Source organism: Lutra lutra, chromosome 4, assembly GCF_902655055.1.
Source record: "Lutra lutra chromosome 4, mLutLut1.2, whole genome shotgun sequence".
NCBI classification, from domain to species: domain Eukaryota; kingdom Metazoa; phylum Chordata; class Mammalia; order Carnivora; family Mustelidae; genus Lutra; species Lutra lutra.
Window position 1 is genome coordinate 101,814,716 of NC_062281.1, and position 15,860 is coordinate 101,830,575.

Genomic DNA, 15,860 nt, shown 5'->3' on the forward strand with positions numbered 1-15,860 from the left:
GGGGCGCCTGGGTGGTTCAGTGGGTTGAGCCTCTGCCTTCGGCTCGGGTCGTGGTCCCAGGGTCCTGGGATCGAGCCCCGTGTCGGGCTCTCTGCTCAGCGGGGAGCCTGCTTCTCCATCTCTCTCTGCCTGCCTCTCTGCCTATTTGTGATCTCTCTCTCTATCAAATAAATAAATAAAATCTTTAAAAAAAATAAAGTTTTCTTAAAAATAAATGTTTACCCTGCCTGTCAGTACCCTCTGAGTATAGCAAGCCCATGAATAAGTCCAAGGTGGCCATCCAATCCAATCCAAACTGACCATCCAGTCAATGGCGAGGCCAACAGCCCCTGTCCCCAGGGCTCGTGGTAGAACACATAAGACTGGGAATTAGAGCGTGAGGACAGAGACCCATGAGTATTTCAGTAAAATGGAGCCACCACACTGAACATTGGGCAGGACCCCCCCAGGCCCATCTACATATGTACATGACAAACCAGCACATGGACACAGAACGCTCTGATGTAGTCTTTCTGTTCTCACATAGGAGTTGGGAGCCCCTTCCCTCCCTGGGTCCCATGCTGGCAGACAGCGAGCACAGCAGTGCAGGGGGGAAGAGTAGCCCTGTCCTCAGTCCTAGATCCGTGGTCAGGAGGGGCGCGTGAAGGTAGTCACAGCACCTCAATTGTAAAACAGGCTTAGGTAGGCCACACGGTTCCGGTGCTTTCTGAAGTCCTTGTCGGTGGACAACTGCAATGAAGGAATATTGTCTGGGTCAATATTCTGATGCGATACCTCTGCCTCTGTCTTCCTGACTTGCAAAATAGAAGTGCACATCAGAGCTGAAGCCCACCCCATAGGAACCAAGTCTTAGGATTCTGTCAATGTACAGCTGCTCTCTGTCATCTCCCTGGGCGGTCATGCTAGGACTTGGTAAGTCTCTAAGTATTCCTGGTAAGCTTCTCAAAAACAAAGATATGCATTTGATTCCTGAATGTTACTCAGAGGTCTAGCGTGATGATGTTGATACATTAGGCGTTTAACAAATAGTTGTGGAATTAACCCAAATTTCCTCTTAAAAAATAGCACCTCTGAAATTATGATAACTCACATGGGTTGAACATTTATTACGTTATAAGTACTATGTTAAATGCTTTTCTACATTAGCTTGATCTTTAAAACTGTATCAAATTGATTCTATTATAATATCCATTTTTAAAGAAGGAAAACTGCGGCTTAGAAAACTTGCCTGAGATCACCCAGTCAGCAATATGGGAGCTAGTATTTGAACCCAGGCAGTCTGTCCCCTGAATCCATCTTCTTACCAGAATGCTCTACAGCCCCCTCATGATCGGATACTCTAGTGGTATATGGAAAGAGCACTGGCTTAGGAGTCACAAGATCTAGATTCAAGTTGTCAGCTTGCACAGATCACTTAATCCATCAGAGTCTGATTTCCCTCCTCCGTCACCAAGATATAATTGTCCTGTTCCTGTACCAGAACATTATTTGAGGATTAAGTATGAAAATGCGACTTTCGTCGTTCATAGCCACCTATAAAAATCTAATGAAACTGGGTAACTCTCCAAAAGGATTCTCATATGCATATCTGTACAAAACCGCACAAACATATACTGTCAGGGGAGCAAGGACTTCCTGCAGCTCTTTCTGGATAAGAAGCCCTGATACATATGAAAGTACCAGAGAGAGGGCTCTACATAAATTCAAGTCTTCTTACCTCAGCTTTTAGGGTTCTTTTCTGTAGACATGGAACCTGAGCCCAGTCTGGAGATCCAAATTTCATTGGCCAAGTGATTTTGGGGGGTGGCTTCATCTCCGGGTTGTATGTGCCAGGGCTAGAAATAAAAATTTAAGCATCATGTGTAATAGCTTAGTGACCATATACGAACTCCATCAGTACCACAGCTATCCTTGAACTTGGCCTAATTCTTTGAGAAAAGTCAACAGGCCAATTAGCTTTCTAATGTGGGGGCAACTGTGGGGTTTTCTTGCCTCTTAGTGTATTTCTGATTAGCTGTGAGTGTTACAGATATTTAGTCTTGGGATGCCTGGGTGGCTCAGTCAGTTAAGCTCTGCCTTTGGCTCACGTCATGATCCCAGGGTCCTGGGACTGAGCTCCACACTGGGTTCCTTGCTCAGAGAGGAACCTGCTTCTCTTTCTCCTTCTCCCACTCTCCCTCTCCCACTCCCCTCCCTTTATCTATTTCTCTCAAATAAATAACATTTAAAAAATAAATATATCTATGGGGCGCCTGGGTGGCTCAGTGGGTTAAGCCTCTGCCTTCGGCTCAGGTCATGATCTCAGGGTCCTGGGATAGAGCCCCACATCGGGGTCTCTGCTCAGCAGGGAGTCTGCTTCTCCCCTCTCTCTGCCTGCCTCCTCTCTGCCTACTTGTGATTTCTCTGTCAAATAAATAAATAAAATTTTAAAAAATATATATCTAGTCTTGACATCCCAGTTAAGATTAAAATCGATTCTAGTTTGAAAAATATTTCTGCAACCCAGTATCCTTGGCTGAGATCCCAGGAGGGGTGGGTGAGGAGAGAGTCTACCACCATCGTGAGTAGGTACTGCCCGTGATTTGAAACTGGGAGTAAGAGAGTGATGATTATTCAATCAGCAATCTCAGGATAAGGAGGCAGAACCAGTTAAAGTTTGACTGAGGTGGCATTATATTATAGTTGCCTTTGTTCATAACACTTGGTCTTTGGTGTAGACTTTTTGCTGTGTTAGAAATAGTACTTAGTTGGTTAAGCGACTGCCTTCGGCTCAGGTCATGATCCCAGGGTCCTGGGATTGAGCCCCGCATTGGGCTCCCTGCTCAGTGGGGAGCCTGCTTCTCCCTCTCCCTCTGCTGCTCTGCCTGCTTGTGTCTCTTGCTCTCTCTGTCAAATAAATAAATAAATAAATAAATAAATAAATAAATAAATCTTAAAAAAAAAGAAAGAAATAGTACTTAGAATCAGCACGGGGGCCAATATTCAACACTTCCACTTCCTTAATGCAGCCTGGAGAAAGTTACACTCATTCACTGATCCCTGCATTTCTCATGAACCAAAAAAGACCTTGACTCTTTGCCCTGCAGTTCCACTCATGCTGAGTGGCTTCCTGAAACACTGGGTCTACAAGGGCCACATGCTCAGCCTCCGCCCTCCTGCTCTGTCTTCAGTTCCTCTCTGCTCACACTCTAGCCACACCAGCCTCCCCCTTATTCCTCCCACCCATTCCTCCCCAGCTTATAGCCTTTGCACTTGTAGCTCCTCCTTCCTAGGAAGCCCTGGCCCAGATCTTCACAGGCTGGCTCAGTCTCGTCATTCAGACTTCAGGTCAAGTGTCATTTCCCCTAAAGACCTTTCTGGACATCCTTGCCAAAGTGGCGCCATCCATCCCATCACCACCACCTTGTTCACTGTCTTCACAGTGCATCACTGGGTCACCACACTGCCCAGTATGCCTGTGACAGTCCTAGCTCATGGCTACTGTCTTGCCATAATTAGTAAGCACACTTTCAGAAGGGTCACTGTCTGACTGCTAAATTATATGGTAACTGTCCTTATTACCACTGATTATTTTTTTAAAGTGTATTTGCTTCTCATCTGTCCAGATTTGGCAGTGTAATTTGCAAGGAATGAGGAGCCTTGTGCGATGGGTTTAATACAAAACCTCTGGATCCCTTGGAAGTGCCTAGCACATTGATAACTATTGATTGACTGAACCACTAGGATTTAGAATTCTATAATGCCAGAGATCTGGAAGGTCAGAGGTTGGCTCTTTAAAGATGGGTGGGTGGTTTCTTATTCAGAGGCATGGTTTGGATGGAACCCCTCCTTTGTGCATCCTTTCCTATTGCTGTTTGATGAAATGCTCCAGAAGAGAGAAGACATACCCAGGATAAGAATTGTCCTTTGAGTATGTCTTAAATCGAGGCAACGAGGCATTGAATGGAGCAAAATTTTGTTTGTATATTTGTTCCTGAGGATTTGCAGCCTGGTACATGCCTGGGTAAAGCATCGTGTCCTGTTTGTCAGAAAAAGATAAACATGTTAGAGGGTGAGATATATACTTATAAAGGCTCTAATTAAAGAAAACCGACTCATCCTCTTTCTGTTCATGTATCAGCCATAGGTTTACCACCCCAGCTATAGACATAAGGCTACAGTAGGGAGAAAACCAAGATAAACATGGGATTCAGCTATTGAAACACACATACGCTGAGGCTGTAGAAAGAGATCAGCAGGAGGTAAAGGACCAAAGTGACTTGTTGCAACTGCTGCCCCAACCATCCTACTTGGAGACTCTTTAGAGCCAGTACCCGTCTCTTGGAGCTCCAGTGTCAGAAAAATATCCAACAACTGATTAGGATCCTGTACTGAAGACTTTTAGACTTGAAAACCAAAGGGTGCAAAAGTAGCAATTTGTTTTTTAAGTGGCAAGATAAAAGGATATATAGAAACAAAGCTTTGGTACTTGAACATAAGCTGTGTCAGCCCCAAAGAAATGGTCTTGATACCATTTCTTTCAAGAACTGTTTTCCATGCTCCCAGGACTCTCATACACGTTTGAGATGCTAACCCCTAAACGTTCCAGATAGATTTCTTCATAGTGTTCATCTAAATATTTTTCTTGAATTTCAGGGCACATTTTTTGGTAACTTCCCACTCTCCCCGCTTTGCTTCCCAATGCAAATACATGTAGCAACATGGATCACACGAAAATCTAAGCACATTCAAGCCATTTCTAACCTTGTTGATCGCCTTAAACCTCTCAGCTGTTCTGGCACCAAAAGTATATCCTTTTCTACTGGTCGGGATCTTAGAGAGGTTGTATGCCAATCCATATACCTTCAGGTAGTATATTTAAAAAAAGAGAGAAAGAAAGAAAGGAAACACACAGAGAATATCACAGTCATCAAAACAGAATGAACTCAAAATGTTCTTGTCTGACTCTTTTGCAGAAGTTGCTCTTTCTTTTTTGACTCCTCTGAGTGAAGACCATAGCAACAATTCTATAAGTCTGGTATACCAGTCTGCAAAGAAATGTGGCTGCCTAGGCAGAGTAAATGACATTCCTGTGCATTCCAGTGAATCCCGTCCTGTAAGCCCCATAGAGCTGAATTTGCCATAATCCCATCCTCAGTCTGATGGCCTTCACAAACTGATCTAGCAGCACAGCAACATTCCCAGTTTGGACTAATGGGAGGCATTGGTTCGGAGGCTTCGGAAGGTGAGGATGGAGTGGGGACTATATAGAGGACTATATGAAGAAAGGCTAGAAAGGCTTGCGTTTGGAGGGTGTTGGAAGTGGGGAGCAAGGGTCTTTTAATTTCCTACATTGGCCCTGACAGCTGGGTGCCGAGGACTAGGACACCTTCTCAGCCTGGGTATTCGCAGACAGGACATTGAGACCCACCCAAGGGAAGGTGTATACTCACATCTTCTGCTATGTAACATCCAGGCCCTCTGTGGGGCGCTCCTCGAAGCGGGAGAAACTTGTTCCCCAACAAGTTTTGGGGGTGGTAATGAGGAAAGAGCTTCCTTTGTTGACGTGTACCAAAGGGGTAGCTAACCAGCGACTCTGAGGATCAAGAAAGAGCAGAAACTCCACGTGAGGAAGTCCCCTTCGTCTAAGTGAGCGCCCTGGGGGCACGTAGGTTGTGGGGAGGCCGAGACAGGACTGGGCCCCATCAAGAACAAAAACCCGACCGAACCCCATGGAAGGTACGACTCCCCCCGCCCTCCAGCCTCCCCACTCTTCCTCCTGCCCTCTACCCTTGATTCCTCCACCTCAGCCCCGCGCACCCGCTTTGCCGAAACACATCGCGCGCGTGGCCGGGCTAGCAATTGTGTACCTCGTTGCTAAGGGAACGCAGGGGAACACAAGGGGAGTGGCTCCCCGCGCGCCTGCAGTGGGAGGGGTCTCCGGCCCCGCTGAGTCCGCGGCGGAGAGCAGTGTGGCCTGTGGCTAGGAGCAGGTGGAGGGTTTGCTGGACCCGCGGCTCCGGCGGCTTCGCGGGTGAGGGATTGAGCAGAAGGGCTTTGGAAGCTGGGCCACCGGGAATGCGCTGCTGAAGCGGGACACTGGGTTCAGAATGCCCCGAAATCTGGACTGCCAGGATCAGGGACCTAGGAAAACAGAGCCCCTGCAGTGGTGGCGGGTGGGGTGGGCTCCCAGGACAACGCCTGCAGCAGGGGAAATGGGGACTAAGTGGAGCTTAGCCCAGACAATTCCCCTAAAAGGCCCCTCTTAGACCAATTTTTCTGCAGGTTGCCCCCTTCTATCTCTAAACGTGGCACGCACGAGGCTTTTATTTATTTTTAATATTATACTGACGCGAAGGGCAAAAGCGGGGGGGAGTAGCAGGGAGAGGGAGAAGCAGGCTCATCGAGGAGCCGGATGGGGGGGCTCAATCCCAGGACTCTGGGATCATGACCTGAGCCAACACCTAAGGACTTAGCCACCCAGGCACCCCAGGCACAAGGCTTATTTATTTATTTTTATTTTATTTTATTTTTTTAATCATTTTTTAAAATTTATTTTCAGCATAACAGTATTAATTGTTTTTGTACCACACCAAGTGCTCCATGCAGTCCGTGCTCTCTCTAATACCCACCACCTGGTTCCCCCAACCTTCCACCCCCCACTCTTCAAACCCTTCAGATTCTTTATCAGAGTCCATAGTCTCTCAATTGTTCACCTCCCCTTCCAATTTTCCCCAACTCCCTTCTCCTAACTCCCCATGTCCTCCATGCTATTTGTTATGCTCCACAAATAAGTGAAACCATATGATAATTGACTCTCTCTGCTTGACTTATTTCACTCAGCATAATCTCTTCCAGTCCCGTCCATGTTGCTACAACATTGGGTATTCATCCTTCCTGATGGAGGCATAATACTCCATAGTGTATATGGACCACATCTTCCTTATCCATTCGTCCGTTGAAGGGCATCTTGGTTCTTTCCACAGTTTGGCAACCGTGGCCATTGCTGCTATAAACATTGGGGTACAGATGGCCCTTCTTTTCACTACATCTATCTTTGGTGTAAACACCCAGTAGTGCAATTGCAGGGTTTATTTAAAAGAGTTGGAAGCCTTGAGTAGAGCAGGGACTGCAGAGGAATCACAGAAGTGCTTAATAGTTGTAAAAATCTTGGGCAGTCACTTAAATATTTAAGTCCCAGTTTCCTCATCTCCAAATTGGGAATAATAATTCCTCTTTATTGGGTAAGGGCAGGATTGAGAGAACATGATGAGAGCAATCAGGAAGGTGACAATTCCAAGTACATTTTGTGTGTGTGTGTGTGTGTGTGTGTGTCTACATGGGTTTTTATTCGTCTATTTAAAAAAAATTTTTATTAACATATAATGTATTATTAGCCCCAGGAGGCAAGTAGTTATTCTTAAGATGGTACTCAGCCTCCTCAGGAGCACTCCCATCCTAACCCAAGAAGAAAGGTCACGGTGTATGTTGACTTCTTTACCTTCTTTACATTTACCTGTCCTGGATATTAACACCAATCTGTTTTCTCTTCAGTTTTGGATGGCTTTAGGAGTTATCAGAGGTGGGAGGCAGCAGACCTACAGTGTGACTGGTCCATGTTACCCTTTGGGCTCTAAAGATGACCTTGGGATCCACACACACCTGGCTTAGAACTGTCCACAGGGATGATTTCATGCATTTAATGTAGGGTTTCCAAAAAAGGTGATACTGAGTCCTACAGGATATTTTGGAAACTTGAGGAAGCCTTTTGCTTGTTGAAAATTACTAAGTGGGGGACGCCTGGGTAGTTCAGTGGGTTAAGCCTCTGCCTTCGGCTTAGGTCATGATCTCGGGGTCCTGGGATCGAGCCCCACATCCGGCTCTCTGCTCAACAGGAAGCCTGCTCCCCTCCCCCCCCCCCCGCCTATTTGTGATCTCTCTCTGTCAAATAAATAAATAAAATCTTTTTATTTTATTTTTTAAATATTTTATTTATTCATTGGACAGACAGAGATCACAAGTAGGCAGAGAAGCAGGCAGAGAGAGAGGATGAAGCAGGCTCCTTGCTGAGCAGAGAGCCCGATGTGGGGCTCGATCCCAGGACTCTGGGATCATGACCTGAGCCGAAGGCAGAGGCTTTAACCCACTGAGCCACCCAGGTGCCCCAAATAAAATCTTTTTAAAAAATTACCAAGGGAATGCTCCTGGTGACTGCACCAGGGAGGCCGGACACCTGCAGCTCATTGTCCCATCACACAGTGCATTGTCATGTGTCCTACATAACATTCAGATGTCCTGCTGGACTTTAAAAAAATAATTCGTTGTACCTGACTTATAGCTAATGACACCGAGAAATTTTTTTTACAAGAAATAATGCATAAAGCCTAGTAACATAGGAGAAGATTGTGTGAGAAACAAAGCTTATAAATGGAATAAGGATACGGTCTCAAAAGTATTGTATAATTTGCTCTAAGCATTCTGTCTACTCAAAATACTCAAAATATAATTGCAGTAAAATTGATGATAAAGAAAATATTAAAATACTGGTATTGATTTGACAATTTTCTCTTTCATTAATATTTCAGGTAATAGTAATATTTCTAGACACCCACTGTGCGTTTTGAAATTACTGTTTACATTATCAGTGACATGAAACACGTCTTGCAAAATACTTTGATATGATGGCACCTAATTTCCTCCATTGATGGGCTAGATTGCTTCAGACTAATCCTCCAGCTGAGAAGAGCTAGAAAAGCTGGACAAAATAAAACACGTATGTTTGGAGACATCAGAGATTTACCACGGAAGAAAGAATAGACAGGGCCAAGAATGCAGAGAGAGGGGAAGCCCAAAATTGTGAGCCACAGTGGGTGCTCCTGTTCTCTTTGAACATCTGCTAATCAAAGAGTGGCTGAGAAGCAGAGAATTTGCGTGGAACTTTGGACATGTGTGTCTCTGAAAACTGGGGATCAAAAATTAGGTTGGCCATGGAGGATGGGAGATTGGAAAACACCCTGGGTTTTTAATTAGGGCCCTAAAGGGATAAACTCTAGGAATAAGGGTAAATAAGAAATAAACTGACTCTCAAAAAAGAAAAAAAAAATCCTGAAATCCACCTTTGTATCTACATAGTCTACAACTGTATTAAAGTGATCTGCTTCTACCCTTACTATATACCAGAAAAAAAAAGTAAATAGTCTCTGAAGATAACATCATCCAAAGCTTCAACTAATTTTTACAGTTTTTCATGAAAAATATTTGGCATTTAATATAAAATAGCACTCACACCAAAAAAAAAAAGAATGGAAATAAACCCAAAGGAAATCTAGAGATTAGAGTTATTAAACATGGACTTTAAAGTAACTGTACTTGGCTCCGATTTTGGAGGAAGCTTCCAGACTGCAGGGTAAACATGGGAAGCAAGAGAAAGCAAGGAATTTGTGGCCATCAAGCAAATCCTTGGCTTCTGAGGTAAGACGCTAAAAGAAAAGGTGATCAGACCCTAAAGACAAAGTCAGTAAAGGTCCCAGTGTATTATAGAAAGAGAAATTTCCTCCATGTTACTAATATAACACACCACTGGGTCCACCAACATCCCAATTGATGCAAATTATCAACTTGTCATTAAAGCCAATCCAAACATACTACAAAGATGGACTGTCCGTATACTACATGTATCTCTTGTATAAGCATTGTGTAATGGTGAAATTGAGGAGTTAAGGTAGAACCTTAGGCAGCTCTAAGGATTAGCAAGGATTCAATATCTGAATGATGCTCACACACAAAGGAAACTATGCAGGTGATGGTCTAGTACCAGAAAATGTTTAGACAAAGTTTTATATTGGGGCCACTATTGATGATGACCTGAAGAATTTTGCAGTTCCCATCATGTACATTTCTAACCATAGTTGTAACATCAGAAGGATGCCTGATATTTATGGAGATTGTTTTAGTTTTATGAGACAGTTTATCAGCTCTCCTCATTTGACTACGTATGGGGCCATTATAAGAATTATTTTTCTGGGGTCCCCTGGGTGGATCAGTTGGTTAGGTGTCTGTCTTTAGCTCAGGTCAAGATCCCAGGGTCTGGCTCCCTGTTCAGTGGGGAGTCTGCTTCTCCCTCTCCCTCTGCACACCCGCCCCCCACCTGTCTTGTGCTCTTTTCCTCATGCTCCCTCTCCAATAAATAAATAAAATCTTATGAAAAATAAAAAGAATTATCCTGGGAAACCACCCACTCTGTTGTAGTGGTCTAATGGAATGGGATAAATAGATTTTGTTTTTGACATTATGTTTTATATAGATTTTTGTCTCATTTAAAAATTTATTGAATTAAGTAATAAATCACTTCAGCAAAGGGGAGAATGCTGGTAATTCAAGAAATTAAATGATAAGTTGGAAAACTTTAGAAACAATAAAAAGGAACCAAATAAAAATTGTGCAAATAAAAAGTGCCATCTCTGAAAGTAAGAACGCAAGGCATGAGTTTACCAGTAGGTTGTAAAAGCTGAAAAAGAGATTATGCTGAGTGAAATAAGTCAAGCAGAGAGAGTCAATTATCATATGGTTTCACTTATTTGTGGGACATAACAAATAGCATGGAGGACAAGGGGAGTTAGAGAGGAGAAGGGAGTTGGGGGAAATTGGAAGGGGAGATGAACCATGTGAGACTATGGACTCTGAAAAACAATCTGAGGGGGTTGAAGGGGCTGGGGGTGGGAGGTTGGGGGAACCAGGTGGTGGGTATTGGAGAGGACACGGATTGCATAGAGCACTGGGTGTGGTGCAAAAACAATGAATACTGTTACACTGAAAAGAAATTTAAAAAAATAAAAAAATAAAAATTAAAAAAAAGAGAAGGAATTGGGAACTAAATCAGAAGAAAATATTCAGACTTGAATCTTGGAGATGCAAAAGGACAGAGAATACAGGGTAAAAAGCATGAGAGACAGATGAGAAACAATGAAAAGTTCCAATTACGTGCAGATTTTTTATAGTACAGCATTGTAAATATATTTTCTCTTATGATTTTCTTAACATTTTATTTTCTCTAGCTTGCCTTATGGTAAGAATACACTGTATAAGGCATATAACATACAAAATACATGTTAATCAGCACTTTGGGTTATTTGTAGGGTTTCTTATCAATAGTAGACTATTAGCTTTGGGGGAATCAAAAGTTATAGGTAGATTTTTAACCACGCAGGGAGTAATCACTCTTAACTTCATGTGTTCAAAGGTCAACTGGATGTGTGTGTGTGTGTGTGTGTGTGTGTGTGTGTAGAGAGAGAGAGAGAGAGGACAGAGAGAGAAGTAACATCTAACAAAGAATTAGGGTAAATAGGTAAGAGAATTCTTTGTACTGTTTTTACAACTTTTCTTTAGGCTTGAAAATATTTCAAAGTAATAATTATAAAAATAGATACCATTAGAAAAGTGAGAAAGTAAGCCAAAATGTTGAGGAAAACATAAGCACAAAAGCATCAAGACTTGCAGTGTCCATCCAATGCATAAGCCACTGCCCATATTAACTCTTGGGCACTTGAAATGTGGTTAATCTATTTATTATTTATTTATTTATTTGACAGAGAGGGAGAGAGCACAAGCAAGGGCAGCAGTAGTCAGAGAGAAAAGCAGGCTCCCCAGTGAGCAAGGAGCCTGATGTTGGACTCCATCCTAGGGCCTGGGATCATTCCCTGAACTGAAAGCAGACGCTTAATCAACTGAGCCACCCAGGCATCCAGAAATGTGGTTAATTTAAATTGAGATTTGTATGAATGTAAAATACACATCAGAATTTAAAGACTTAGAATGAAAAAAAAAGAGTACAAAATATTGCATTAATAAATTTTATATTGGTTACATGTTGAAATGATAATATTTTGGATATATCAGATTAGATAAAACTAGTAAAATTAACTTCACATGTTTCTTTTTACCTTTTTAATGTGGTTGTTAGAAATTTAAAACTAAACACGTTGCTCACATTATATTGCTATTGGATAGTGTTGATCTAGGATATATAAAACAACAATTACAGATCAATAAGAAAAAACAGTTTAATAAAAAACTGGTAAAATACTTGAATGGGAAACTCAAAAAGAAGAATATACAAATAACCAGTAAGCGTATAACAAGTGCTGAACTTCAGTAGTCATAAAAGAGTTAGAAATTTAAACCACAATGAGCTACCCACAAGATGGTTAAAATAATAAAGACAGTTAACACTTGGTGCTGCTAGGATGTGAAACAGCTGGAAATCTTGAATGCGCTCCTAGTGTAAATGGAAACTGATGGATTCTCCTTGGAAAACTGGCAGTATTTACTAAAGCTGAAGTAGACATCCCTAGGATCTAAAAATTCCAGCTCCTTGGTATTTAGTCAGCAGGAACTCATACAACTGTGCACAAAAAGGCATATATAAGAACATTAAATACAACGTGATCCATAACTGTTCCAAACTGAAACAACTAGATGCCCATTAATGGTAGAATGGAAAAACAAGTTGTGGAATACTCATATGAAGGAATATTATATAGCAATGAATAGGAAAAAATCCTGTACATGCAACAATTTAGCTCAATCTCACAGTGTTGAATGAAATAATTTAGACATTTAATACTGCATGAGTACATTTACATATATCCAAAAATGGGCAAAACTAATTTATGTATTAGAAGTTGAGTGGGGATACTTTTTAAGGAGGGTGGAAACAGTAAAAGGGAAGGGACAGGAGAAGGGCTTTAGGAGAGATAGTGGTGTTCCATTTCTTGGACTGGGTATACTGCTTACCCTGAGGAGTTTGCTTTGCATATTTCCTTAATCTGTTCAGTTATGATTTGGGCCTTTTTTGGTGTGCATGGTAGACCAATAAAATATTTTTAAAAATCTGAGAATCCGAGAGGAAGCACAATAACATTTGAAAATAACATTTGATAACATAGGCATATTCCTTTTCCTTTTTTTTTTTTTTTTTACTTTACTGGTTTATAATTAGTTGTGTATTATCCCTACTTTACCCAAAGCTATTCACCTCTTTTTGTTATCAGAAAACAGTAAGTCTGGAGTGTTATTAATTTTCTGAAACTGGTCTTTGTTCTGATGTCCACTTATAAGTCTGCTTTTTTTATTTTCCTAAACCACTTGTATGAGATGAAATTTAGCCTTCTTAATGCTAGGCTTATTCATTGTTTATTATATGGTGCAAAAGCCTGACTATTTCCTTGTCTTATAAAGTAGTCCCATCTGGGCATTTATATGTTGAAATGAATATTATTTTATTAGAAATTACTTTTCTCCTTTACAATTATGGCATTATTTATGAAATTATGCATGACAGGTTATGTTATCCATGAATTTAATTAGGATAATAAAAGGGACATTACCAAATAATGTGTTACTCAAAGTAGGACTTGGTTTTGGATTTTTTTAGGATTCAGAACCTCTGATCTAGAGAATAGGGGTTCTGCTGGAGAATAGATGTGTCTTCAGAAGGTGGAAGAAGGAGAGGAACATAGACTTTCTAAATCCCACATTCCAGACTTAAGTACCAGCCTCTCTCATCTGGTCGTAGAGGAATGAACACAGGCTTTGAAGGCCCTCAGAACTGGTTTCCAACAGGTACTGGTGTGTCATTTACTAGCTACATGACTTTGTGGAAGCTACTTAGCCTTGATTCATCTATAGAAAGGCACTAATTATTTCCTGCCTCCTTAAGGCTGCCATGGGAATTGAAAGAGGTAACACCAGACAAATCTTACACAGCAAATGACGAGCCTATATCGGCATTTAACAAAAGTTAATGCACTTCTGGTCTACCACCTCCATGCCCAGAGCCACAGGTAAATCCCAGAGCACCTCTGTGCAAAAAAAAAAAAAAAAAAAATTGCCCTTTCATCTGTATGGGTGCTGTGCTACATCTTATCAAGGCTCAGGATTTGGTAAGAAGAGCACTTCCCCCTGCCCTGCCTGGATCAGGGCTTTTATGAAATCCTGAGCATACCCCCTCTCTTTCCAGTTAGACTCCCATGCGGAAGGAATGCGTTTTCATAGATGTACAGGAGTTTAAGAACATGATTACCTTCAACAAGCTTCCAAAGATCTGGATGGGTGATCCATGGCAGGATTTTGTCATTCATGTACTCAAATGGATCAGATGGCTTGGACTTTGAAGATCTCCAAGAAGATTTGTACCCAATGTCCCCATTGGAGGGCCTTTGAACCGAGCTGTTTCCCTCATTTAACAATGGCTCCATGAGTCACCACTCTCATAAACAGACCTTAGCCAAGAAGATGAAGGGTGTAACTCAGACTGGCTGCTAAGCAGTAGCCCCACCCTTGAAGTCCTCCAGGTCATTGTGACATTGCTCTCTGAAGGGCAGCATTAGGGTGAGAAGGAAGCCAGAAAGCTCCCTCTTTGAAAATAAGTTCTAATTATCTACTGCATAATTTAGGGCAATGTTTTCTCACAAGATCTCAATTCCCTCACCTATAATGTGAGGACAATAGTCACCACACAGGAGATAGCCCATATAAAATACCTAGTCTCATGCTTGGAATACTCTCCTTGTTAGTTCCTGTCTCCCTTCCTGCCCTCACCGATTTATTTATTTAACAAGTACGTATGAAACTCTTGTAATATGCCGGGCACCACTCTAGGCAATGGGAACATAGCAGTAAACGGAAATCCTTATCCTCACAGAGGTTAATTCTACTGAAGGAGGCAGACAATAAAAATGGTAAATATGTAAATTGTATGATATGGCAGGTACCAAGAGAAAAGAAGCACAGGAAGGGCAGAAAGAATAAGGTTTCAATTTTAGGCTGTGCAGCCAGGAATGGCTTCACTGAGAAGTTGGCTTTGAGGAAGGGCCTGAAGAAAGTGAGGTCAAAAGTGAAATGGAAATCTGAGGAGAGTGTTGTAGCTTGTACAAAGGCCCTGAGGCAGTAACATGCCTGGACTATTTGATAAGCAGAAAAGAGGCTAACATAGTTGAAGTGGAGGGAATGAGAAGAGTCAAAGGAGGTGACAAGAAAGCCTTCACGGATCTAGAGCTGGGTGGTGCCTGTCCACTTCTTGCATGTAGTAGATATGTAGTAAACACTCATTTGACTGGCTCATTAATATGGAAAAGTAGCTGGAAAAATGAGGGACACCATTTTTTTAGGCTACAGTAATTTCTGTATTCTAGAAATGGTGACAGAATCAATTTTTATGGGAAAATAATAACAGAAGAAGGCGTTAGTCTGGGAAACCACTTTGATTCAGCAGCTGACCACTCTCAAAAATGCTTTTCCTCAGAGTCAATGGCCTCTTTCATGGCCTTCACCAAGTCCAGTTCCCCGCATCCTCATGTCTCCTCCTCAGTGTTATTTGCCATAGTAGTGACCTAAACAGAAACTTCTTCCAAAAAGTAAGCCCAAATTTCTATGCTCTTCTTACTCTAGGCTTTCTTGTTCTTTGTTTAGAAATGTAATTATATTAATAATAATACCAAATTTTAATGACTTTTGCTTTTACCTGCTTATTGAGGACACTCCCATATCTGTTTTTGATCTCCAAGATATGTCATGTGAGCTCTCAAAAGTCAGTACATCAGCTATAATCATGAGTGCAATTTTCCCATGTCCTGTAACCCTATTCCAGCCCTGTCTTCTCCATGGTGAATTTAACCCACTGAACCACCCAGGCGCACCTCCATGGTGAATTTAGATGTCACCACCTCTCCATCCCTGCTATAAACTTCTAATGGCGCCACAGCTCAATTGCAATAAAATACAAACTTGTAACCATGTTTCAAGACCTTGCCTCATCTGACCCCTCCTATTTCTTTCCTGTGTCTGCTACCTCAGTGCAGCCCTGCTCTTTTTTGTTCTAATCT

The 15,860-nt window shown here is 42.0% G+C and overlaps 1 protein-coding gene across 3 annotated transcripts; it reads right to left on the reverse strand.

Annotated features, from left to right (window-relative positions):
• Positions 1 to 237: 237 nt before the first annotated feature.
• Positions 238 to 14,270, reverse strand: PIFO (primary cilia formation). 3 transcript variants are annotated; one of them, XM_047726956.1, is made up of 6 exons: positions 14,060 to 14,270; positions 5,433 to 5,575; positions 4,744 to 4,842; positions 3,888 to 4,018; positions 1,718 to 1,835; positions 238 to 729 (listed from the first exon to the last, which is right to left on the reverse strand). In XM_047726956.1, exons 1-6 carry the CDS (start codon positions 14,232 to 14,234, stop codon positions 661 to 663), a joined length of 735 nt encoding a protein of 244 aa, XP_047582912.1. In that variant the 5' UTR covers positions 14,235 to 14,270; the 3' UTR covers positions 238 to 660. The 3 variants fall into 3 exon arrangements, with proteins under 3 accessions (XP_047582912.1, XP_047582913.1, XP_047582914.1); XM_047726958.1 differs by lacking the exon at positions 14,060 to 14,270 and adding an exon at positions 5,800 to 5,860 and having other exon boundaries at positions 242 to 729; XM_047726957.1 differs by lacking the exon at positions 4,744 to 4,842.
• Between the last annotated feature and the right edge of the window lie 1,590 nt (positions 14,271 to 15,860).

What these genes read in the sequence shown, in the direction of transcription:
- PIFO (XM_047726956.1), bottom strand. Translation starts at nt 14,234, where the DNA reads ATGGAGCCATTGTTAAATGAGGGAAACAGCTCGGTTCAAAGGCCCTCC. An exon ending in GGTTTAAGGCGATCAACAAG is followed by an intron (nt 4,019 to 4,743) that starts GTTAGAAATGGC and finishes TCTGACAAACAG; the next exon opens with GACACGATGCTTTACCCAGG. An exon ending in AAGGACAATTCTTATCCTGG is followed by an intron (nt 1,836 to 3,887) that starts GTATGTCTTCTC and finishes TTTTATTTCTAG; the next exon opens with CCCTGGCACATACAACCCGG.